Below are 26,467 nucleotides of genomic sequence, written 5' to 3' on the forward strand. Positions count from 1 at the left end.
CTGAAGCGTTCGCGCGCCCCCTAGCGGGGAGGGGAAGCGAGGCTGCTATGGGCGTGAGCCAGCGCGCTTCCCAAAGGGCCCGCCCCGGGGGTGGAGCCGCGCGCGCCCATAGGCAGCGCCCGCCCTGAGCTGAGCCCCGGGGCCCGGGATTTTTCTGCTCTGGGGCCCTGCTTGGACCCCGCGGGTGCGGTCCGCCCGCCTGACGCCTTGCTACAGCGCTGTCAGGCCCCGCCAGCGGCCCCCTGGCCGTGGGGAGCGGAGGCCACCGGCCCGGAGGGTGCCTGGCACTGCCCCAGTGCGCGGGACTCGCGCCCCTGCCCGTGGTGAGCGCCGGCGCGTCCGTGGGCTGCCCCGACCGCAGCAGGGTCCCCGCTTCGCCCGTCAGGGGCCGTTCGCTTGAGCGGAGGCACGGGGGGGAGACCCGCCTCTCACTCGCTGTCTCAGGCGCAGCGCCCGGCCCGTCCGGCGCCACAGCAGCCGGCGGATGAGGCGGCGCGGGGCACGCGTGGGTCTGTCTGGTAGAGCAGCCTGCTGGGGAGCCCGGCTGGCGGCGCCTCCTGCCCGGGCCCAAGGGGGGAATGTGCCCGTGGCGAGATGCAGCGGCGCATTCGCCTTCCGCCTCTGAAGGCGCGATACCAACGTCGGGCCTGGCCCCAGCGGCAGGGCGGGTTTATTTTATTGCCCTCATTAGTGGCTGTGGTTTCTTTGGGGCTCTGAGGGCTTTGTTAAATTTCTGCCCCCTTTGACAAATGCGCAGGAGGGTGGGTGGCTCTGGTAAAGGAGCATCTTTAACAAATCGCGGGCTGGCCGGGGGCTGAGGGGACGATTCACTGTTTTTTTACTATCTGACCTAGGACAAATCTATTCCAGTATTTCTAGCGCTTCTCTCAGCCTGAAAGAGACTCTAGGACTGGCGTCTGGGTAAAGGAGGATGATCCTGTGGTAGCATGTGGAACAAAACAACTCTCAACTAAATACCTACTGGACACGGAAAATAAAAAGTATTGTAATGAGGCGTCCTTCAACAAGGAACTGTAAAAGGAAAGATCGCAACCTGTCACTAATACCTAAGGCAGGGGTTGGCAACCTTTCAGAAGTGGTGTGCCGAGTCTTCATTTATTCACTTTAATTTAAGGTTTTGCATGCCAATAATACATTTTAATGTTTTTTAGAAGGTCTCTAGCTATAAGTCTATATATTATATAACTAAACTATTGTATGTAAACAAGGTCTTCAAAATGTTTAAGAAGCTTCATTTGAAATTAAATTAAAATGCTGATCTTATGCTGCCGGCCTGCTCAGCCTGCTGCCAGCCTGGGGTTCCATTCACCTAGGCTGGCAACAGGCTGAGCAGGGCCGGTGGCCGGGACCCCAGACCAGCAGCGGGCTGAGCGGCTCAGCCCACTGCCGGTCTGGGGGTCTGTCCGCCAGCTCCTGCCAGCCAGGGTCCCAGCTGCCGGCCCCGCTCAGCCCCACTGCCAGTCTGGGGTCCCGGCCCTGTCCACATAAAGTACCTACCTTCTTCCTGGTTCTAGCCATTCTCTTCCTCTCTCTGCACTGAGATGAGGGTGGAAGTGCGCTGAGAACAGGGCTGGGGGTAAAGGAGCAGGCTGGGGGTTGGGGTGCAGGGTCTGGCCAGGAGCTAGAATGAGGGAGGGGGCTTAGGGTTGGGGCAGGAGGTTTGGCTGTGGAGCACTTACCTGGGCAGCTCCCATTTGGTGCAAGGGGTGCAGGTGGGAATGTGGGGGTGTGTGCAGGAGCTCCCATTTGGTGCTCAGGGTGGGGATGTGGGGGGTGCAGGAGTCAGGGCTGGGGGGGCTGGGTATGTGGGGGGGGTGCCGGAGTCAGGGCATGGGGCTAGGGTGTGTGGGTGGTGCAGGGGTCAGGGCACAGGGCTGGGTGTGTGTGAGGGGGGTGCAGGGGTCAGGGCACAGGGCTGGGTGTGTGTGAGGGGGGTGCAGGGGTCAGGGCAGAGGGCTGGGGGGTTCAGGGGTGAGGGCAGAGAGTGTGTGAAGCAAGTGCAGGGGTCAGGGCAGAGAGCTGGGGGTGTGGGCTGGGGTTGTGGGGGTGCTCCCAGCCTCCTGCCCTGAGTGGCTCACGGCAGGGGGCTGGAGGGGATATGCCGATTCCACCCCCTTCCCCAAGGTCCCCGGAGCAGAGAGCTGCTGCAGATCCGCTTTTCCCTCTCCCCCTCTGTAGCAAGGGCCATCAGCTGATCGGCCACAGGGAGGGAGAGAAGGAGGGGCAGGAACCCAGAATGCCTGGGGAAGAGGCTGGGGGAAGGGGAAAGCTTGCCTGCCCTGCAAGGAGAGGGCGGGGGGCAGAGAAGGCTGGGCCAGGCCGGATTTTTAGTGGCATGCTGCTGTCTGCCGGGGTCACCGGCCAACAGCAGTGTGCCATTAAAAATTGGCTTGTGTGCCATCTTTGGCACGTGTGCCATAGGTTGCCGACCCCTGATCTAAGGTCTTCAGAACCAGGGGACCATTCCCTTACTCTGTCATGTTTTGATTGGAGAGAGTCAACTACTTACGTTAATTTTCTACCTATGTTAATTTCTTGCTTTGATCATTTTATTTGAATATTCACGTCTGTTTGACACATGAGAAAACAGGTATTCCTGGAAATTCAAACACAATATTCACATTATTACACATAACCTGTGTCCTCAAAACACTTATTTTAAATGATTGGCACCCACTGAATAAATTTTTGATATGGATCCCACTACCAGAGGGTTGTAACCTGCTCTCTTAATAAGGCTCTTCATTACAAGACTGTCAGATATTCAGTAAGTACAAATCCTTGTCTCTCAGTCTTCCAGTACAAACATTATACTCTATCAGATCGCTTACCATAACACAAAAACTCATCTCCTGGAAACAAACTTGCACAGGATTCATTTATACACCAACTTCACTTCCTTTGCACAAATACATATTACATTTTCTGTACTTGCTATGTTACGCTATATTTAGGCTTGAAGGGATTTATTTTATTAGTAAATGTCAATTTTGCCATACACACAAACCAATGAAAGGTATTTATATCAATAATTGAAATTTACATATAAGCAGAGTAAGAAATATGCTGCTTGAGAATTCATTTGAGTTTAAGGATATTTATTTTGTATATTTGATCTGTTGACAAATTGTGTTTAAAGTTATAAAGTTTTAACTTTTTGAATCTCACCATCTACTGTCGTCAGTCTCCCCCACCATAATTTTGCAAAATTGAAAATTTAAATTGACAATCTAAAAAATGCTTAAATAATATGTCAACGTTATTTTAAAAAAATCCAATTCAGACAAGCCTAACTATAGCATATGACATTGACAGTCATCTAAAAGTATACAAAATATAAGCTGTCACAGCTGTGTATATAGTATAGATAGCAAGTACGAAGAAAAGATGGTTCTTGGAAGATTATGTAATGTATACACTATAGCCTAAGTGAATGACAGGGATGCAGTTGACTTAAAGGTATCTTTACAGTCTCCTGATTGTGGGGCCATCCAGGTGTCAGTTTTGTTCCATGCCCTTGCTGCAAGTTAGAACTGATTTCAGGATGATGTCTCTTGTGCCAGTTGCCAATGGGACATTTCTGCTACCAGGGATGCCCTGGCCATGCTCATGCTAGAGAGGCCAAGAGGAACTTGGTTAGGAGCCTCAACTGCAGCTCTGTGGCACCCCAGGTTTTCCACAGGCAAGGGCAATGATCAAGGGACTAGATCTGCTGGATTTAGGCAACTCTTGTGTTGTGGGACCCAACTGAAAAGTGCTGCAGTGGAGGAGAAAATTTGCTTCTCAGCCTACAATTTCAAAAGTTTAGTAATTTTCTGTGGCTAGGATGGCACACCGTAAAGGAGCTTGGTTTTCAGAGAGTGGGCTGTTCAGAAGTTTTCAAAAATCAAGCCCCCTTTAGGGTGTCAAACAGTGCACCCAGAAACTGAAGCAATATATTTACTCATTTTTAAAAATTAGGGCCCTAGTTCTTCATAGGAATATTAAGGGCCCAAATATGTCATGTGTTTGCTACTATAAGAGTAATATAATTTTGAATAAACATAGCCAATAGTGTTATGATGTCACATTGTATCATATTATGAAGAGGAAACCTTTCTTTTCAAGGAAATATTGGGATATAGAACCATAGGAAACTCAGAAAAGTTTGCTACATTAGTGTTTTTTCGGGGATGGGGGGTTTTACTACAGAATGTTGGTTTTCCTTTAGATATGAAAAGGATTGAACTGCCTGTTCAATTTTCTCACACCCATGATCTGCTGGGTAATAAAAAGACTCAAGAATTCACTCTTTGCCATGAGATGAATTGAAAATTCTGCTCTCTACTTCTTCTGAGTCTCCAAGTCGGGGGATGATGTTGCCCTCCTTCAGCAGCCAGCATTCTCATGGAAGTTTCTGGACCAAATTCAGCTATGTGTAAATTACATGTGCAGCATGCAGTGGCTAGAAAATAAACTGATACACTTGATTTGCTGTCAATTTTAAATTAAAAAAAAAAAAAAAAGTCGGTAAACCCAAAAACTTTTTTGGGGGGAATTTTTGGCAAATCAGTAAGTTAACAAAATGTTTTGGGTTGGACAGAATGTTTCATTTTGATTTTGGGCACTATTTAACAAAAGCAAAGGAAATTTGGAAATGAAAGGCTAGAATCACCAGAGGACTTAGGCACAGATCTCAAAGCCAAGAAAGAACCTCTCCTGTTGAAGCTGTTCAAATAATTAAACATTAATTTGGTCACAGTAAGAAAGTGACAGTATAGCCTGGTTGTTGAGTACTCACCTGGGACTGGGACAGCAGAGTTCCAATTCCTGCTCCAGAATGGGGATTCAAATCTGGGTCTCCTACATCCCAGGTGAGTACCCTAACCCCTGGGCTATTTGTATAAGGCAGGAGCTCCTCCTTGATTTTATGACTGGCACTCTAAGTCTGCTTGAGAATCTATCCATACAAAATCGAAACATTTTGTTAAAAAAAAATCAATCATTTTGGCATCTCAATTTTTTTCCCCCTGATAATTTGCCAAATTCTATACAAATTCACGAAGTGTTTTTGGTCAATCCAAATCTGCAACTTTTTTTTTTTTTGTGCAAAAAAGTTTCAGATGAAGAACTGTGCCCAGATCAAATCCTAAGTAGAAGTCTACGTCAAATTGGTAACTGTGTACTCACATTTTTGTTTTGGAATCGCAAATGTGAGAAGGACAGGGGGACAACTTTCAGTTCCATCTCGCAGCCACAGGCGTAAAAAGGAATTGCAGGTCGGTTGGCCCATTATTCCCTTTATGCTCTTGGCTGGGTGGATGGGGGTGGGGAGGGTGCAAGGACACACAAGGCACAGGTGTGGCCGAACGGACACTGCAGGCAAAAAGATTATAGTTTTGAGTGCTTGGGGTGCATGAGACCCACCAAGAGTGGAATGTATATGAACAAGCACTTGAAGAATTTTTATTACTTGTGATATGAGAGAAAGAAAAAGCTCAAATGATTCAAAGAGTCTAGGAAATTTGAAGATCTGACAGGTAAAAACATTTTTTTCTTGGAATTCGTGAGATACTGAGCTGCAGAGTACCATTTACAGAGAATTGCTTTTCAGAATGGAACTTCACTCTAGCACCTCTAGAGCAATTTATAATACTGAAAGTATTCATTAAATCACATGGAAAGAAATACAGTAAAGAAAGGGATAGTATCTGTATTTGATGGCAGGTTGCCTGCAATATTACTCTACTGCTAGTGAGAGTATCATTCACCTTAATGAAAAATGTGTGGTTTCTAGTTTTCCTCTCCACTTTTAAGAAGCAAAAAAATTCCCTTCACTGAGAAAGCTCCCAAAAATAGATAAATCATATTTCTGGGGAAGATGGATTAGGGGGGAAGATAACAAGGAGTAATTAGACCAAAAAAGATACAGGAAGGATAGAATCCTGACCTGCTTACTGAGACTGACTTCCACTAAATCCAGTAAGTGTTTTATTAGAGTAAAAGCTATTTGTCCAAAAAGCAGATGCAGAAGCATAGTCCAGTGGGTGAACTTTGCCCTCAGTTCCACAGGAGCAATTCCCAATGAAACCAATGCAAGTTACATCTACTGATGGGGAAACACAGGCACATGTTTAACTTTACTACTATGACCAGTCAATTAAGTCATTTAAATCAATGGGATTTCTCATGGTCCTAAAGTTAAGCATGTGCCTAAGTGTTTGGAGGATCGGGGCTTCAGATGGCAGAATGTTAGTAATAAAAATGATCAAGCCTTGCTAAACTGCATATTAATTATTTGTTATTTAACAAAGTCTCATTGATAATACATCAGTTTGCACATGCAATAGCATTTTAATCAGATGAGTGAAGTCTGTATGCATAGGATCAAATTCAGACCTAGGGTAAGCAGGAGCATTTCCAATTATTTCACTGGAGTTCTGCTTTCACCTCATCTGAACTTGGCCAATAGATATTAGAGGTCAGCAAATACCTTAAGCATCTTTTCTTTCACATTTTCAAAACTAACAGAATTAAAGTGGCTCAAATCCAGTCTTTAATTATACTGATGCAACCTCATTTATGTCAATTTGCCAAATTAATCAGTAGCATGGCTCTGTAGAGGATGAATTTGGCCAAATTGAGAAGAGAATTTGGCCCAGTATATTTTTCTCAAAATTATTCCTTATATATTTATTTCTTACAACACAACCAATACAATTAACTTAACTGATTCTACAATTGTGTGTCATTTAAATGAACACACTAAAATTACTTAATTAAACTGTTAGAAACAAAATCAGGGATTCACAAACTATGGCATTTTATTTCAGAGGCCTTTGCTTACATTTGTACAATATATTACATAGTTCTCCATTGTCTTCAGAACCTAATATATATTTTATAGCTTTTTTCTATAAGCTTTTCCTTCAATGTTTGTCAACAAATTTTTACAGTCTTGTACAAATCTGAATACTTTGAAACCATTTTCAATAAAATCAGTTACCGTAAGCACACACTACGAAGACTGAAAACGCTTTTCTTAGAAAAGTCGAATGTAAAGGATTCTGACACTCTAGCATCTACAAACAAAACCTTTTGAAATTACATGTTGTATTGCCAAAAAACAAAGAAAAACATGCCAGCCCCTTTTTCCCCCAGCCAAAAGAAGTACACAGAACTACAATTAAAACAGTAAAACAATCTGTACAATAAAGTACTGTGTATTAACAGTGCCAGGTATTAAATAGCTTGAATGAACACTTCCGCAATATACAAATGTCTTACAAAGATGTATAATTAACAGGAGAGAGCTTGGGATTCATACAACATAAAATCAATACATGTGAAAACAGTTTTGAGTTGAGTCTGGATTTTGTACAAGGCATTTTTAAAAAAAAATGAATGTCTAACACTCAGCTAGCTATTTATATTAAAAACAACTATCCTTTTGTGGCAGTGTTCATATCAGCAACCACAAACGATATTAACACAGCTTTCTCCTTCTTGAAGTCCTCTCAGTTGCAGCTCGTAATAAAATAAGCATTACAAATGAAATGTCTGTTGCTTTAAGGGAAAAGAAACATTTACAAGAAAACACAAAAATATAACTGTTATAATCCATTATGAATAAATATACACTTTAAACTGGCTAAATACAATCTTTATACATTGTTTAAGATTTAATACAGTTTGATAGCCATTTTCTTCCTTTTGTCATAATGTATTTTATCAAAATTAAAAAAAATACTGATTCATAGAAAAATGGCAAAGTACAGTAGTTCCATTCCAATTAATGGGTTATTAAAACCCATAGTTACCTATTAGCCTAATTCAAACCTGTAAACATTAGTCAGTCTTTTTAAAAGAGAATCTTCATATTTGGTTATCAGGACTGATGTCAAAACATCCTACTAACTGCAGGTTTTGAATTTAATACATGTGCTTGACTTATACAATTAAAGCCACTATGAGGTGACTTAGAAGTTAAAAAACAATTAGTTTGTACAAATGAAAATAGGTTCAATATTTGTCATAAATAAATGGAAAAATATCAAATGTTCCAGCTTTAACAAAATACCAGGGAATACATGTACAGTAAGCCTTAACACATCAATTAGGCCCAACCAACAACTGTATGCTTACTGTACTGTCTCTACAGGCAGTGAACAGCCTCTCCATTTGCCACAGTGGAAGGCCTCGAGTCACTAGACATACAATTCCCAGACAAGTTGGAAACAATTATTGCTTGAGGAAAAGCAGTTTGTTGTACTTTTTCTTCATAAAAGTGCACTTAAGTGCAAAGTTAGCTTGTCAAGAAACAATTTTTAAATACAAAATAGTGCTTGTCTGAATTTTGTGCCACTGTGCAGTATAAAAAAAGTGGCCCTCAGCAGCCATTAAGTGCAAAGTGCTTTGGCAAGTCCTGCTGTCACCTGCACTCAACTGACATCCCATTTTGTGATGAACTTGACATAGATGGTTCTGCTAAAGTTAACATAACTGCGGCTGTAATGGAACTGGAGGAAGGTGAGGAAGAAGAAGAAGATGTAATAGTGGCACCTATGACATAAAGAAAAACAAAAAGGTTTAAATAAATGTACTAAAATAAAATAAAAAAATACTTTGCATGTACATTAGCATCTCTTACCCGACGACCTCAAAGCAGATTATAAACATTAAAGGGACACTATCAACTTAAAACCTAGCCAGTTAAAATAATAAAAATAATTAAAAGTAGTTTCACCCGCTCCCAAGTGCCCCTGCCAATTGTTGTGATTTTGCCATCATGTTATATAACAAGAGTAGTGCAGATCAGAAGCTAATTTTATTTTGTGGCTCTTGTCACATGCCATTGGTGGGGGGTTAACAAAAGGTTCTAACCCTGTAATACAAGAAGGTCGGTATCCACTGACCCCAACAACTACTACAAATTTTTTTATTAATAATTAATTCTTTACAATTTCTTGTCGCTGTGTGAAAGACCAAGACAAACAAGGAAACTGACTGTATGGTCCATTATACTACATTACTATACATTACTATTACTATAAGGTGGGCAAACAATTGGTTGAAAAACCATATTCAGGGAATAGCTGTCAATGGTTCCTGTTACACTGGGAGGATACAAATAGTGGAGTCCCAGAGGGGTCTCTCCTAGGCCTGGTATTATTCAATATTTTCATTAATGACTTAGATAATGGAGTGGAGAATGTGCTTATAAAATCTGCAGATAACACCATGGTGGGAGGTGATACTTTGGAGGACAGGATTAGAATTCAAAATGACCTTGATAAATTGGAGAACTGATTTGAATCAACAAGAGGAAATTCAGTAATGACCAATGCAAAGTACTATACTTAGGGAGGAAAAATCAAATGCACAACTACAAAATGGGGAATAACTGGCTGGGCAGTAGTACTGCTGAAAAAGATCTGGGAGTTATAGCGGATCAAAATTTGAACATGAGCCAAGAACATGATGAAGCTGTGAAAAAGGCTAATATCATTCTTGGGTGTATTAAGAGGAAAGTCACATATAAGACACAGGAGACAATTGTCCCACTCGACTTGGCACTGGTGAGGCCTCAGCTGGAGTACTCTGTCCAGTTTTGGGTGCTACAGTTTAAGAAAGATGTGGCCAAACTGGAGAGAGGGGAACAACAAAAATGATAAAAGGTTTAGAAAAGCTGAGCTATCAGGAAGGTTAAAAAAATGGACATGTTTAGTCCTAAGAAAAAAAGAGTTGAGGGGGCAGCTGGTAACAGTCTTCAAATATGTTAAGGGGTGTACCAAGAGGACTGTAACAATTGTTCTCCATGTCCGCTGAAGGTAGAACAAGAAATCATCTGCTGCAAGGGACATTTAGGTTAGATAGTTAGAAAGTTTTCCCTAATATAAGGATAGTTAAGATCTGGATTAAGTTACCAGGAGAGGTTATATAATCCCCATCATTGGAGATTTTTTAAAAAGACATCAATCAAACACCTGTCAGAGATGGCCTAGGTATACTTAGTCATGCCTTCGGTGCTGGGGGATGGACAAGATAACCTATCCCTGTTGCTTCCAGCTTTACATTTCGATGACTTCATTGTTTCCCCGTATAATCATGGTGTTGTCAAACGTACAAAGTGAACAAATGAAGAATAGAGAAAACTATTTCTCTCCAATATCTTTCAGCAGTAATAATATATATTATTTATAACAACAGTATGTATAACATTTTCAGAGAGAAGTGTGACTTAAGATGGTGTTCCTTTAAAAGTAGTTAATGAAGTAATGACTCTGGCTAATGGAGAGCTAATATTTTATAATTTACCATGGAAATCATGATAAATGATTTTATAGTAAATTATTATACTTATTTGTAAAAAAAATCAAGCTATTAATATTGAATTTTGCATACATTTACTAGAAAAAGTTAGTTTTATAAATCTTCAAAAAAATGTAGATCCTCTTAGAGAATAAAACAGAATACATCCCTCTGAAAATGTTCTTTTCATATGGAGTGCTGTTGACTAAAAATGTTGGATACCTGAATTGTATTTTTGTGGGATTATTTTTATTTGAATTCTTGAAGAATTTCTAGATATCTATACAAACATTTTTCTGACAACTTTACAAATGCTATTAACGTGAATGCTAGCCCAGGACATTGCATGAATTTGCCATACTTCTCAGATGGCTACACTGAAATCCCTAGAAACAGTGTCATGTGGCATTGTCAGGTAGTTTAAGTGCAAACATTTAGGCTTTGTATTTTAAATGATTATATAAACCTAATATTAAATAGAAATGTTTTCATGAATTTCAGTGAAAACCACTTTGCACATTAAATGTTCCCCTACAGTTTTTATAATACAAACACAGCAGTCCTGTGCTAGTGTATGAAATAGAAACAGATTAATTTTATTAGGTTTTCATTAGCTGAACAAGGTGCAAAACAGTAAGAAAGTCAGTATAAATGGTGAAAAGTACATTAGATAATTAAAACTGAAATTAAAAAACTCCCAACTAATCTGTCATTGCTTAAAAAAAAAAAAAAAAAAAAGCATCCCATTCTGGTAAATCACATAAGCAAGTGTTTAACTTTAAGCACATGAGTAATCAGAGTCAATGTGATTACTTATGTGGTTAAATTTAAGCTCCTACCTAAATGCTTTGTTGGAGTCGGGCCAAAGATAGACGTTTGTCTTTCAAAACATATTTTTTTTAACCTGACAGTATTCTTTAAAAAAAATAAAGGCTGCATTAGTAGTGAAACAAAAGGAACTTGTGTACTGGATTACAGTATCATGGTTTCTATTGTTGGCATCTATTAAAATGACAAATGTACTTATATGGTATGCTGGAAAAACAATTTTTCATGAAGAGTTACCCAACATTTATGGAAACATAAATGTTACATGTGTTACAAAGATCAACCCAAGAAAAACATTCTTTTGGACTTTTAGTTTAACTTGTTGGAAATTAACAGGTATATGCATTAGAAATTTTTGGCAGAGATCTAAGGGCCACATTCCTCAGGTACAATGGGTAATCCCACTGCATGGCATACAGAGGACAGAATTTAACCTTAAGTACTTACTTTCCCGTTCCTTTTTCTTCAAGCGCTTTCTTCTTCGGTCAATGGAAGCTACCTCAGATTTTAAGGACAGGTAGTGTTTCCTAATTTCTTGCAATTTTTCCTGTAGGATTGTTATGCGCTCTGCACTTGTCAGATTTTCCAGGTCAGCTGTGAGTTAAATAACACCTCAGTTAATTATTAATATAGAACTGAAGTTTCCATAAAACTTTCTAGTTGTAAATTCTTGGGAGATGTTCAGATCCTATGGGGAGGGTATCGGAAAAGTATCAAGATAGAGGACAAAGCAGCGAAAAACCACAGCAACTTTAGTTGCCATCTACCACGATAGAGAGACAAGGTGGGTAAGGTCATATATTTTATTGGACCAATCACTGTTGGTGAAAGAGAGAAGCTTTCGAGCTACACAGAGCTCTTCTTCAGCTCTGTGTAGCTCGAAAGCTTGTCTCTTTCACCAACAGAAATTGGCCCAATAAAAGATATTATCTCACCCATCTTATATCTCTAATACAGTATCTTGGAACCACATAGTTACAACACAGCCAACATCTATCAATACAGATTTTTCTCCTCAAACACCACGAATGGCAGACAGGAAAATATTTTTGAGACGGGAAAAAACGAACAAACAAGGTTTTTTGTTTTATGTTTATGAAGATTAATAAGCATTTTCAGGATTAAATATCCAGAACTGAATCCTTAGATGGGCACAAATGGGGTCAAAAACAGGTGGGCATGAGTCTTAATTCGGGACAAGCAGAGCTCTGACAAGGAGAGTAGCATGGCCTTCAGGGAGCCAGCCAGTTATGGCTTCATGATTCTGTAGCACAGTCTGTGCTCGCTCCAATGTGAATTAGAACATACTAGGGGGCTGCTCTAAGTGAGGGACCGTACAATAACTGAGGATCAGTGTAGCATAACAGAGCTCTTCCTCCTTCCCTATCTACTCCCAATATGCCTCTTCTTCCCCTGGCATTTTATCCTGGGATGTTGGTAGGAACAGGCACTGGCTCTGATGGTTTTACTCTCACTGAGAGTTCCCCTCTGTAGGGAAATTCACAGGTGACCAGATATGGTTAAAATTCAACTCCTTTGTGCCACCTGAGAGATGCAAAAAAGAACAGATCTGACCCTGTGTCTAATGTGCAGGAGGGTAGGGAAGAAGGGAATAAAAAAAGAACCCTTATGGGAGCTGTGTGGGAAATCTGCACATCTCATTTGAGCGGATTACTGAGTGGGGTTTGGGTAGAGCAGGGGCATGACAGGTGGATGAAAGCACAGCACAGAGCCACATAGTTACAAACTTCTGAAGGAAAACAGAAAGCTATGCCGGCTATTCTCCCATCAGCAGCAGAAGTGGAATGTGACCCTGGTGTGACGAAGGAATTATTTTTAATTATGTTTCTTACAGTAGTGCCCAAGGACCAACCAAGAATGGGGTCCCATTGTGCTCAGCACTATACAAACACAAAGTTGCAACAGATTTTCCTTTTCCTGAGATTCTGTCCTCTCAAATTTCTTCACAGTTTCAGCAAGCAAAGTTTCTTTACTCTCAAGCTTTACTCACAGATTTAGGATTGGGCTCCAAAGGTTTAGCATCAGATTCTCTGGTCCTTAAAATGACTGAAGATGGCAAGTGAAGAATTCCCTGTGTGCAGGTGAATTCTCTGCTCCTTTTTATTCATGCATGTGTGCTTGGGGGAGAAGAGAGGATCATGGACGGTTTTATGACCAAGACCTAATTATCTGGACTTTTAAAATCAAAGCCGTAACACCTGGCTCTGAATTGTCCAAGGTGACATTCTAACTTGACCAGTGGAGCTCCTGAAATGGACGTAAAAGCCATGGAAAGGTATACAAATGAGACCTCATCACCAAGAAGAGAAAAGTCTTGACAGCCACTTCAGGGAGTGCAAGAAAGCACTGCCTTTCTATAAAATTGAAGACATGAAGCCTGAGGAACCTGAATTGGAAGCTGATTTAAAGGCTCCTGATTTCCCAGCTCTATTTTGTAGGAACATAAGGGAAGGAGAGGATTGGCAGAAAAGTCAGAAGGGAGCGAGTACAATTTTAAACTGCCCTCTTCTCCTATCCCCCTTAAGCCCCGCTATGCTTTCAGCAGTAGCTTGTAGCCCAACAGCCACTTCTAGTTCCCACTTTACAAAAAAAACAACAAAAACCTAAAGTCTGAGTTTACAACAGAAACAGAGCTGAAAACGGCTGTTGGACCACAAACTATTGCTGAAAGGGCAGATGGACGTATGGAGGACAGGATGAGGGGAAAAGGGTCTTAAATATGTTTGTTACATTAAATAAGAGGTGTTGAAGCCTTTCCCCATGTGTTTTCTGTTGCTCTCCTTTTCTCCCCAGTAGAAGGATAGTGTTGCATTAACTGCCCCCTTCCCAAATTGTTTTCTAAAAGAAGGATTATTTTAAAAAAAAAAAGTTAAAATGAAGTTGCTCTCTAGTAGCAATAAGGCACTGCAGGGTCTGCATTAATCAGTTATTGATGAATTTTTCATGTGGATTAAAGTACATTCACTCCAACTTCATGCCTCACATACACCGAAGTTATCCAAGAACAGCTGACTAATACACAAAATGGAGAAGTTTATTGCTATAACAGGATATAAATCTGTTCTGGTTCCAGTTTTGCTAAGGTAAAATGGAACACAAAGAAATTTAACTGACTACCAAGTCACCAAGTCACTACTACTAGGTACTACTTCTGAGGGATCATCACAGGGGGGAAAAAAAGGTACGCAAGTCAACTTAAACATAAGAAGTATGAAATTCACACCAGTACTGGACAGTTTGCACAAAAACCTAAGAATGACTTTAAACCCTATGTGTAAAAAAATAAGTGGTATATAAGAAAGTGCACAGGGGTGGGCTTTCTGCATTTTGATCACAGTAAGTTTCACCCAAAAATAATTAAAAGTTAATCTTAGAGAAAGATAACTAAATTCAGAAACGTTAGGACTGAAAGTAATTCTGAAAGAAAATACTTTAGTATTTTATTTACTATGTCTTGCTACAAGAACAAACTAGATCTAGTTTAAAAAAAGGCACTTACACATTTGAAAACTCCATTTATAAACTTTAGGCAAACGATTATTCTGTTCCTTGAGATCAGATTCCTTCTCTCCATTTTTCCCACATTTTCCTGGAGATTGTGTTCTTGCAGGTGATTTGGTATGGTGAGACTTCATTCCTGTGGAAACTGATTTTGCTGGCTGAGACTTGGTCATACTTTCACCAGCAGAAAGTTCTTCACTATCACTGCTGTTTGCTGAAGAAACACAAAAATACACAACATAGGTTTATTTTATTATTCAAACCACTAACTCCTCAAGTACTGGTTCCAAATATCAGAAAAGGGGTTACACCTTTTTTTCAGTATATAAAGGGTTAAATGCATCCCTGGTGAAGAGAGGGAGGTACAGAGTGGGCAGTAGGATCTGAATTGCAACCCCATGTGTTGCCTATAGAGATGGTGCTTGCTTATGTTAATACAGAAACATTGATTTGTAAGTAGGCCCAAAAATCTATTTCTTAAAAATAGGTTTGAAAATAGTCAAGCTAGGCCTGGTAAAATATGAATAAAGTGAACCAAGACAATTTAGAAGCAAGCTGAAGATAAGTTAGGACACAACCCCAGGTCATACTGTAAATATGTTTGGTCCTAGCTGGTTTCTATAAGTGTTTTAGATACAGTGTTAATGTTTTGGAAAATGCTATTTATATTAATAGATATTGCTATGGCATTTATGCAGATGTTAATTAAGATGACAATGTTAAATAGCCAATAAAAAAGTAGAAAATATTTAATTATGGTAAAAAAAGTAAATTTAATGTTAATTAATTAAGGAGTATTATTATAATTAATTATTAAAAGGGTAGCATGCTAATTTTAGATTAGGCACACGCATCCACCACCAAGGTACTGTTAGAGAAAGGATTATGTCCATTCTCGTCATTTAGGTATTGATCACCCCATAATGCATTGTTTCCCCATCAAATGTGAGTATAAATGCAGTATAGATTATATTGTAATGCCTGTTTGCTTAATTATTTTATATTAAATAAAGTTTTTAATTTTACCACTTACTGAGTCGTTCAGAGTCCTCCAATAAATTAAATTATCTGTAACCACCCTGCTGGCTCGAGCCATAAAGAATTCAGTTTGGTTTTATTTGTTATTTTTAAATTACTAAGGGGGAACATATAAATCTAAGGTGACGCATGACCTGCCCTTAAGATAAGTAAACGGGTGGGTGGTGGGGTGTGTGTGAAGAAATAAAAGTCAAATTTTGGCCCCTGAAAGTCCTGCACAAAAACTGACTACCTGGGCCTTGTGTAGGGAAGAGTGAATTTCACCTCCAGAATTGTTCAGGTAACATCAGAGTATATTCAGTAAAGATGTAGCCTCCATTAGAGGATAATGCAAAGCAACTGTCTAGTTTCATAGTGCAGGCAGGAAAAAGATCTATATATTCATTAATTAACATCTACTTATGAGGATATCCTGATGTTACCTCTTCATTTTTTATTTGGTTTACTTTAAAAGTCAGATGTACTTGTGAAGTGTTCCAATATGCAGCAAATAGTTTAGGTGGATGAATACAGGTCCTGTGTAATTACACTGGCAGTACTGTGTAAATAATACGACCTCTAAATTATGTGAAATTGTGTGAAAACTGACCTTGCATAGTATGTAAGTTCACTTTGCATAGAGTTCCTATTCCCTTCCTTAAAATGTATGCATTTCCACACCCCAAAATATTTTCTTTCCTTCCCTCTTTGACAAAAACAGGCCCCGTAAAGTGCCACGTGCTTACAAGTCCCACTTATTTCAATGGGAGCTGAAAGCTTTGAGCACCTTATAGGCTCAGTCAGAGAAACAGCATAGCAAGAAATTTTAAATACTCTTGCACTCAGCGAAAGCAGCTTAATCATTTTAACATTTATTATGAATTCTCTACTTAGCACATTTTTCTAAAATGTTATCTTTATATAAACACTTCCTTCACTTGTCACTCAAATACAAGATGTTCTAAGTCTAGGTTTCATTTTGCACCAAGTTGCTGTACTTACTGGTTTTGCTCTTCTTTTTGTTGTTCACCACTGATGTTTTGTGGCTTCTTTTCTGCTTTTTTGAGGAACCGCCTCCTCCCTGAGCATCTTTAAGTCTTTTTTGACCTGTACAGACTCCAATTTTAACAAATCATTAAATTCTTGGTGAAAACACTATACAACTTTGTATTTTAGGTGTTAAAGCATATCTATCTATATTAAAGCCTCAGGCAGATCCTCTGAGATTTAAGTTTACAGACAATCGTGACTTTTCTTCTCAGCGGCCATTAGCAGGATTTAATTATTTTATGTGTACACACAGGTAACTGATAATGGAGGGTGCGTGGGAAGCAGACAGTTTGCTAGTAGAAAGAGAAAATGTGTTAGATGTTTGCAAGTAACTAATAGGTCATATGATTCAATACAATTTTTCCTAACACATATGGACCTTTTGGTGTTTAAGTACTCCAAATTAAACAGGCATTTGTTCAGATGGCAAATTTATCAAGATTCACTAAAAGTGAAAGAATCAGAAAAGACCTCCACTTCTCTTTGATAATAATATAGATTTTAAAAGGCCTTAGCAGTCTTGCAAACTCTGGAAACCAACAGTACCAACAATGTTATCAGAGTGCATTCACAGAACATGTAAGGCACCAATCAACAGTATCAGGTGTATTTTTTGGTGTGTTTTGTTTTGGTTTTTTTTCAGATGAGATGGGGTAAGTATGAACTTTAAAATTCAGGAATCCCTCTGGCTGGTGAATCAGAAGCATCCAGCAATACCATAATAAAGTAAGATCCCACCACACTGTGAATAAAGTCCATTAACATATGTCAACCATACACTTGTTCTTTCATAGTAAAAAAAAACACTTAGAAACTCTTCATCAGTGTAATTAGATGTGGACAGCATGTTACAGCTTAATTTCAAGGAAAAAAAATGAAGCCACAGTGCATTAAACCTGCTTGAATGATTTTCTGTTTTAAAGTCTAGCAGGCAATTCTGAAGTACCAACAGCCTTTCATTTTGCCTTTTCCCCACCTCTCTCTTTCTCAGATTTAAAAACTGAAAGAACTATTGGTATTTATGGCTATAGGGAATAAAATTAGAAGAGGAAGGGAAAACTGAAATATATCCTAGGACATCTGGTTTTAAAAAAAAAAATGCAATGGGAACTGTACAAGGCTCAGAAACTGCCTGATTTACAGATACCATGGGCTCGTGTAGCAAAATCATTCAAAAATTAAGGAACTACAGACACACACTCAATCCTGTTTTTAAACATGGGCACCTTGCATTTTACAAATGGAGAAGCATACAAATTGGAGAGGCGCTTAGAATAGAATATATAAAAAGTGATAATGTGTGACTGATACTACAAAACAAAACAGAACTTGAAAGGGAAAGGAGTCATCCTGGATTTCACACAGTACACGTTTTTTATACGTAGTACCTGGAAGCAGAACAGAAAAGTTTTCAACCTACTCATTATTAAGTGTGAGAGAGTTGTAAAGACTTTATTACAGGCTCCAAAACTCAATTTCTTTCTCTAATCCTAATTATTCTCTTGCAAGAAGCATAACAAGAGCAGAACTAAAGAGGATACAGTGCTCTGAGAGCAGTGGACTGAGAAAACTTTCAGTTAAGCATTTTGCTCCTAAAAGTAGTTGCAAATTGCTAAAACGAAAAAAAAATTATATTGCAATTTCAGAATCCTGTTTATATCTCTGTAATTGTTTTCTTTAGCTTATTAATTTTTACACATATTATAGTAACTATGCTTATCTATGGGAGAAAATATGGCACACTTGAACTATTAAGTTGTATATTTTACAGAAAGCAATACAAACAAAACTTCGGAATGACAATTTTTGAGTAAGTGTCCTTAAAAACAAATGTGTTCCTTTTAGTCCATGAATCCAAAGGCAGCCATGTAAACTAAAAAATATTTGCTAGACTATAAATATGACTGGACTAATATATAGCTAATGGATTTAACAAAACAGCTTTTGGACCCAACCTTGAAAATACTTATACACGTAAACAAGTGCTAGCAGGATTGGGCCTTTTCTTTCCCCTCTTCCACTGTGGAGTCCTAGTAGGGATTTACATTTTTGCAGGTTAAATTTGAAAAAGAAAACCCATTTTTGAGTTACCTTAGTGAAAAAATTCCACGCTCTATTTTCAGCACTAGTGGCCTTAAAAATTCTAAATTACTTCCACAGCGGACCTTGTATGATAAATTTAAGTCTACAGAAATTGTCTTCAACTGATTTGTTGATATTTGAAAATGGCAGTCTATCAAGGAAAAGCTCCTAAACATCTACTGGATCACAAATACAACATAAAGCATCTACGTCTTCAGGGAGTATTAATAATAATAATTGTGAATTCTGACAGATGCTCCTTGAAAATGTATTCTATTAATAAAATTGTAGTCAAGGTTGATTGTTTTAAGTTATAAATATGAATAATGATTCTTCAGTTTGTGGCCTAAGAGAGCAGCAAATTCCTTTACAAAACTCACGCTAGTCAGACCTTAAAAATAAGTTTGAAATAGTTGCCTGAGGAACAATCCTGGATAGCTGGTTGTTCCAAACCATGAACACACAGTAAATAAAAATGTTAATGAGAAACTGTACATTGCATATTCAAATACAGTTTAAGAAAAGGTATCCAGACAATTTATGACACACAGACATCAAGTGTACAATGCTTTACAGTTTGGTCTGGGGTTCTGATGCAATCTCCAGGATACACCTTATGTTGCATTTCTGATTTTTAAAATATTAGATTGCTGACTAAAAGGTCAAGAAACACTTTCCACGATATGCATCTGAAGAAGTGAGCTGTAGCTCACGAAAGCTTATGCTCTAATAAATTGGTTAGTCTCTAAGGTGCCACAAGTCCTCCTTTTCTTTTTGCGAATACAGACTAACACGGCTGTTACTCTGAAACTTTCTGAAGGAGTGTCATATATTTACTTATATTTATATATATATTTACTTATTGATTACAGGCCTTTCTACGGCATTATTTTTACAGTTTTAAAAAGGTACAGCAGGCTACTGCTTCTTTTAAGAGTGTCAAACTACGAAGAGCTACAAAAGGATCTCTCAAAACTGGGTAAGTGGGCAACAAAATGGCAGATGAAATTGAATGCTGATAAATGCAAAGTAATGCACATTGGAAAGCATAATCCCAACTATACATATAAAATGATGGGGTCTACATTAGCTGTTACCACTCAAGAAAGAGATCTTGGAGTCATTGTGGATAGTTCTCTGAAAACATCCGCTCAATGTACAGTGGCAGTCAAAAAAGCAAACAGAATGCTGGGAATAATTAAGAAAGGGATAGATAATAGGACAGAAAATATCACATTGCCTCTACATAAATCCATGGTACGCTCACATCTTGAATACTGTGTGCAGATGTGGTCGCCGCATCTCAATAAAGATATATTGGAATTGGAAAAGGTTCAGAAAAGGGAAACAAAAATGATTAAGGGTATTCAATGGCTTCTGTATGAGGAGAGATTAATAAGACTAGGACTTTTCAGCTTGGAAAATAGACGGCTAAGGGGAGATATGATTGAGGTCTATAAAATCATAACTGGTATAGAGAAAGTAGATAAGGAAGTGTTGTTTACTACTTCTCGTAACAGAAGAACTAGGGGTCACCAAATGAAATTAATAGTCAGCAGGTTAAAAACAAATAAAAGGAAGTCAACTTGTCAACAATGCACAGTCAACCTGTGGAACTCCTTGCCAGAGAATGTTGTGAAGGCCAAGACCATAACAGGGTTCAAAAAAGAACTAGATAAATTCATGGAGGATAGGTCCATCAGTGGCTATTAGCTAGGATGGGCAGGAATGGTGTCCCTAGCCTCTGTTTGCCAGAAGCTGGGAATGAGCGACAGGAGATGGATCACTTGATGGTTACCTGCTCTGTTCATTCCCTTTGGCGCACCTGGCACTGGCCACTGTCGGAAGACAGGATACTGGGCTAGATGGACCTTAAGAATGGCCCTACTGGGTCAGACCAATGTTCTTAAACCAATCTCCAAGTAATGTAGCAACAGTTAAACACAAATACATTAGCATTATAAGAAATGAGAGGAGGAATATATGTTCGTCAACAGGTTTTCTCTTTACCTTTTTCAGTATGTTCTGGTTCTTGTTGATTACTACTGCTAGAGCTGACGCTGGCATCAAAGCCTGTTGGAGAAATATTTCCTTCAGACTGAAGGTCCTGCAGCTCCCCCACAACACTATCCACTTCAATTGTGCTATCAGTTTCACTCTTGATGCTTCGTATCTCTTCTTGATTTGGTGCCAATGTCTCTGAGACTGTTACACTGGACTGATGTCTACTAGAATCTGTTACAGTGACAGATGAAGGTGATTCAGGGGTTGTAGGAGGAGTATTTAGCACTGAATTACTCCCACTGCTTGGAAATTCAACTTTCTTGTCACTCATTTCAGTTGGTTTCTCCTCAACAGGTTTAACATCTATGTTGACTAGTAAAGGCTTTTCTAGTTCAGAGCTGGGCAAAGAAACCTCTTCTGCAAGAGTCTGCAGCTGCTCCTCTACTGCAGCATCCTCAGAAGCATGTGGGGGTGAGGCTGCAGCCTCTGTGTCAGAGTCTGAAAAAAGTTCTTTCAATGTTTTCTTGGGCCACTGTCCCTGAATACTGGACCATACATCTTTTCTATCCTTAGCTCTGGTATTCTGAGGTCTTTCATCAGAGTTATTTAGAAGCTTTATTCTTTTTTCTGCCACTTCAGAAAACCCTGAGTAGAAACCACTTGTCCTTAAAGACTTCCTTTTCTCCTCTAACCCATTGTATTTTTTAGTTGGTGTTATTTTTAGTTTAGATTTGTCCTCCTCATCTTCATCTGAGGAGCTGTTACTACTATGTTCTAAGCTATGTGAGTCTTTGCTCTTGGACTTTTCATCTTTTCTATTAGGTGACCCAGTCTTTACACATTCCTCTGTGATGCAATACCTTCGCTTACCACGTTTTACCTGTGGCTTTGTTGTTTTATCTACTACCTCCTTTTTGACCTCCTTTCTCTTCTTTGTAGCTTCATCCTCTCCTTCATAGTCTGTATCATCAGATAATTCCTCTAGCTCTTTCCGCAATCTTTCGGGTGATTTGGATACTGATTTAGGTGGTGCTACTTCTGCAAGGGCTTTCCCTTCTTCTGGGGGAGATGAGCTGCTCTGCTCTTCTTTTGGACAGAGTTCATTTTTGTCCTGGCTCACAGTCTCATCCGGAGATTCCTCCTTGTCATCATTATGTACATTCTGGGCACTTTGGTCATCTTCCTGGTCACTATCATCAGCAGAACTTTCTGAAGCTATTAAAAAAAAATCTGTTACAAGTAATACTAAAAAAACAACTAATATACAAACATATTATAGATAAATAGTTAGCAATACACACTAAAGCTAGTACTATTAAAATCCTTTGTTTTCATGTACCCAGTAGAAAAAAAAACAGATTATTTTCAAAAACTTCATTTTATTAGGAAGTGTAATAGCTAGATAAGCAGCAATGTTTGTCAGTTTGCAAATCCCATATAATAAAACATCTCCAGGGAATTCCTTTAAGGGATTTGCATACTTTTTTGAAGAACCAGAGAAAGCATGAAGTGACAGATTCAAGTCTAAATAAACTCTGTTTTATTAATCCACACATATATGAATCTTCTATATAACACAAATGGACATGGCAGCCCAAAATAATGTTTAATATTAGACTTTAAATGCACTAAATCTTTAATATTAACTAATAATTACAATTTACAAATGCTATTTGCCCTAATCCCAAAACTGAAAAATGTAGATGTATAGAAGAAAAGATTAGGACATTTTCTAATTGCATAGGACTTGTAAATTCCAGCTTGGTTTATCATCTCTAAATGTTAATGATTTCTACTATTACTATTACTTGAGGATCACTACCATCAGAAGCTCACTTCTAAAAACCTTAATATGTCTGAAATCTGGGTTTGCACTCTCACGCATTCTATGTCCACATCTCACAAAATAAAGCTCACTTTTTACTAATATCCTTGACCTTTAGCTAGCATCATCTAAATTAAAAGTTGTACCAAGTTTTATGTCCAAAACTGAGGGCAAAATCATAGCCGCATTGAAGTCAATGACAAAATTCCCATGTCAAGCTTCAGAGGGGTAGCCGTGTTAGTCTGGATCTGTAAAAGCGGCAAAGAGTCCTGTGGCACCTTATAGACTGACAGATGTATGGGAGCATGAGCTTTCGTGGGTGAATACCCACTTGTCGGATGCATGTAGTGGAAATTTCCAGAGGCAGGTATAAATATGCAAGCAAGAATCAGGCTAGGGATAAGGAGGTTAGTTCAGTCAGGGAGGATGAGGCCCTCTTCTAGCAGTTGAGGTGTGAACACCAAGGGAGGAGAAACTGCTTTTGTAGTTGGCTAGCCCACAAAATTCAACCACAAAAGCTCAGGCTCCAATACGTCTGTTAGTCTATACGGTGCCACAGGACTCTTTGCCAAAATTCCCATGGACTTCAGTGGGACTAGGCTTTCATCCCAGTTGCTAGTTTTCAGGGCAAAACATATTCACTTTTGGCTGAAAACACTCATATCACACCCCAGTTTTAAAAAAAAGTTAAGTTTCATTCAGTCACCTACAAGTTCCAACAACACAAAGAGCTGAGGGTGTTTTTGTTTGTTTTTAGACTTTATTCTTTTGTGCTGTTTTGCAACTTTTTTTTTTTTAAATTTTAAACTGGGCACAGTATTGCTCCAAAATGAGGGCTTGTCACTTTTGCTCATGTGAGAGAGGATAGAGGTTCGAAGCTTTGAAGACTATTTATTAATAAACATTTCACAAAAATTTTCAAGCAGAGCCATTAGTTTACATTTTGAAGACTATCTTCACAATAAGAAAAGGAGTACTTATGGCACCTTAGAGACTAACCAATTTATTTGAGCATAAGCTTTTGTGAGCTCACGAAAGCTTATGCTCAAATAAATTGGTTAGTCTCTAAGGTGCCACAAGTACTCCTTTTCTTATTGCGAATACAGACTAACATGGCTGATACTCTGAAACCTATCTTCACAATGAGGCTGGAAACTTGTGGTGTGTGTTTTTGGAAGGGTTTTTTAGGTGACTCAGGGTACAGACTTGACCCTTTTTTGTAAAGTGACTCAAGCTAAAAATAGCAGCGTAGATGTTCCTGCTTGGGTTGGAGCCTGGACTCTGAAACCTGGCAAGGGGAAAAAATGTCAGAGCCCAGGCTCTGGCCTGAGCCCAGTACCCGAACATCTACATTGCTATTTTAAGCCCCAGAGCATGAGTCCAAGTCATTTCACTGGGCTCTGAGACTCATTGCTGCAGGTCTTTTATTGATGTGTAGATGTACCCTAACAAACCAGTTGGCTGTGGGGCAGATGTACATGTCCTAGTGTGCCTTTTAGCATCCTAGGGCCCTTTACAAAAGGTAGCTGCAATCTTTAGGCACATGGCTAGGTGCAAGCATGTGACCTACAGGAAGCTTCCTGTCTCAGGCAGGGATACCAGACTAGAGAAACCCAGTGTCAGGGAAGTCCTAGTGTGTGTGTCTCCACAGTAGCTGGGAAAGAGAAGGCTTGGAAGAAAGATGGTCCAGCCACTTCTCACCTGCAGAAAGATCTGAGTTACCAGGTGTTTTGTATTGTTTTGAAAAGTTTTGCATCTTCATTGTTTATCAGAGAACTTGCTCAGATGAAAAGGATGGGGAACTGAACATGAGGGGTTTGGGCTTTGTTTGGACTGCCTGGCTGGTGAATCTGCCCACTAGCCTACAGCGAACTACAAATAAATGTAGATTTTTCTTCTTTATGATGGAGGCGTGAAAGGTTTGTGGATTTTGTTTATCTTTCAAAGTTGTTTTTTCTCTGCTTGTCACACTTCATTCTTTTTTCAGCTAGAAGCCCTTCCCGGATGACTGCAAAATGCATATTGGGAACTTTCTCAGATTTTAAATGAAGGGTTAAGATATTGAATTCTCAAAGAACTTTTCTCGCATTACTTTAGTTAAATAGGTATTAAAACATTGTTTTAGACTGTATATCTAAAAACACTCTTTCCCCCAATTAATCAGATTTCACTTTTAGTACTTGTGCTGTCATAATCCTGCTAGTTCTCCACAGAGTCTTTCAGTGTAGACAGGACCTGAATTTCTAATCTAAAGCTCCAGCAGAAAAAAATCTTCAAAACTCTTTCAGGTCTTTTTTATACATCATAAATAAGAGCAGTAATCCACTTTTCCTTTCTATGTCACCTTTAAATGAAACCTTAGATTAATATTGTCATCTGAAAGAGTCAACCAACCAAGTTCATAAATTCTACAGGAACCTGACTGTTTTCAAAAGCTTGAAGTGAACAGCTCCAAAACTTTATAAAACCACCCAAATATCCTAAAAATACTTAAGGTACTAATTACCAAGGAAAACTGAATGAAACAAACATGGAGTTTCTAGGCTATGATGTTTTTGCAAGTGGGGGATGGATCCTCAGCTGGTGTAAATTGGTATAGCTATATCAACTGCAATGGAGCTATGCAGATTTACAACCAGGCCAGAATCTGATGCATTATTTTTAAAGATTTTCAAAAAAGTTAGAGATTTCAGATAAAAGCATCTATTTTGAGAAAGTACTTGTGTACACGTCAAATTGGCTTTTGTGATTAAAAGCCAATTATAACTAACTTTGGAGTCACTAATGATGTCACTATCATGGCTCCTAAGTATTTTTTTATACTGGTAGAATTAGTTTCCTGTATAATTTTATCATTTTTCCATTTTGTTATTTCTAAAAAGAATAGCCAAAAATACTTTGTCAAAAACAAAAAGGGGAAAACACATCAGAAAAACTTTTCAAAGTATTATTTTATAGGTGAACTGATTATTTTTAAGATTACACAAAATCATCTGAATCCAGAATATCTATTCAGAAAGTTTGTGTATGTTTTAGCACTTTAGACAAAAATATGGCATTTATGTGCAAAATACATATAAAACAATTTATAAATAAAAAGACATGTACGGACAGACTCTGAATTTATAATAATCTCCTAATGCTCTGAAAGAAATTTCTTCTTCCACAAGTTTCAATTTATAGTTAAGGCTACATTTTAGTCACAGGTATATTAAGTAAGTCATGGACAGGTCACAGGCAGTAAACAAAAATTCACGGCCAGTGACCTGTCAATGACTTGTACTATATACCCCTAACTAAAATTTCGATGCTTTGCGGGGTGCGGGGGAGCTGCCCAGTGGGGCTGCACGTGCTCTGGGAGGCGGCAGCCGAGGGGTGCTGCTGCTGCTGGGGGGAGGGCAGTGGCCCATGGCCCCTGCTGGTGCTGGGAGGGGGCGTGGCCAAGGGGGCTCTGCGTGCTGCCCCTACCCCAAGTGACTTCTCCACAGCTCCCATTGGCTGGGAACAGCAGCCAATGGGAGCTGCAGGGGCGGCACCTTTGGGCAGAAGCAGTGCATGGAGCCACCCGGCCGTGCCTCCACCTGGGAGCCAGACAGCCCCCTGCCCTCTGAGATAAACACCGCCCAGAGCCCTCTCCCCCTCCCACACCTCAACCCCCTGCCTCTGCCCTGAGCCCCCTCCCAAACCCAAATTCCTGCTGCTGCTGGGGGGAAGGGGCACGGTGGCCTGAGACTGCCCCAGCAGTGGCTGGTGTGGCTAGGCTGCCCGAGGTGGTCACGCGGCCCGAGTGACTGCTCCACAGCTCCCATTGGCTGGGAACAGCAGCCA

At 39.5% G+C, this 26,467-nt stretch overlaps 1 protein-coding gene and 1 long non-coding RNA gene across 6 annotated transcripts in view; one reads left to right on the plus strand and one right to left on the minus strand.

The window, feature by feature from the left end:
- The first annotated feature begins 18 nt into the window (after nucleotides 1-18).
- LOC140909261 (uncharacterized) lies at nucleotides 19-1,790 on the plus strand. Of its 2 annotated transcripts, XR_012158159.2 has the most exons (3): nucleotides 60-323; nucleotides 871-1,285; nucleotides 1,346-1,790. It is a non-coding gene; the product is annotated as an uncharacterized LOC140909261 (long non-coding RNA). The 2 variants fall into 2 exon arrangements; XR_012158158.1 differs by lacking the exon at nucleotides 1,346-1,790 and having other exon boundaries at nucleotides 19-323; nucleotides 871-1,230.
- Nucleotides 1,791-6,804: 5,014 nt separating this feature from the next.
- Nucleotides 6,805-26,467, minus strand: part of ARID4B (AT-rich interaction domain 4B) — a 139,914-nt gene continuing 120,251 nt past the window's right edge. For 3 of the 4 annotated variants that reach the window (XM_073338149.2, XM_073338148.2, XM_073338145.2), the window contains 5 exons: nucleotides 20,821-22,029; nucleotides 16,681-16,794; nucleotides 14,660-14,875; nucleotides 11,587-11,733; nucleotides 6,805-8,562 (listed from right to left, as the gene is read on the minus strand). In XM_073338149.2, the coding sequence (XP_073194250.1) occupies nucleotides 8,432-8,562; nucleotides 11,587-11,733; nucleotides 14,660-14,875; nucleotides 16,681-16,794; nucleotides 20,821-22,029 (1,817 nt within the window). In that variant the 3' untranslated portion in view covers nucleotides 6,805-8,431. The remainder of the gene's footprint in view (nucleotides 8,563-11,586; nucleotides 11,734-14,659; nucleotides 14,876-16,680; nucleotides 16,795-20,820; nucleotides 22,030-26,467) is intronic. The other variant, XM_073338147.2, reaches the window with a different exon arrangement.

This window comes from Lepidochelys kempii, chromosome 3 (genome assembly GCF_965140285.1).
Source record: "Lepidochelys kempii isolate rLepKem1 chromosome 3, rLepKem1.hap1, whole genome shotgun sequence".
NCBI lineage: Eukaryota > Metazoa > Chordata > Testudines > Cheloniidae > Lepidochelys > Lepidochelys kempii.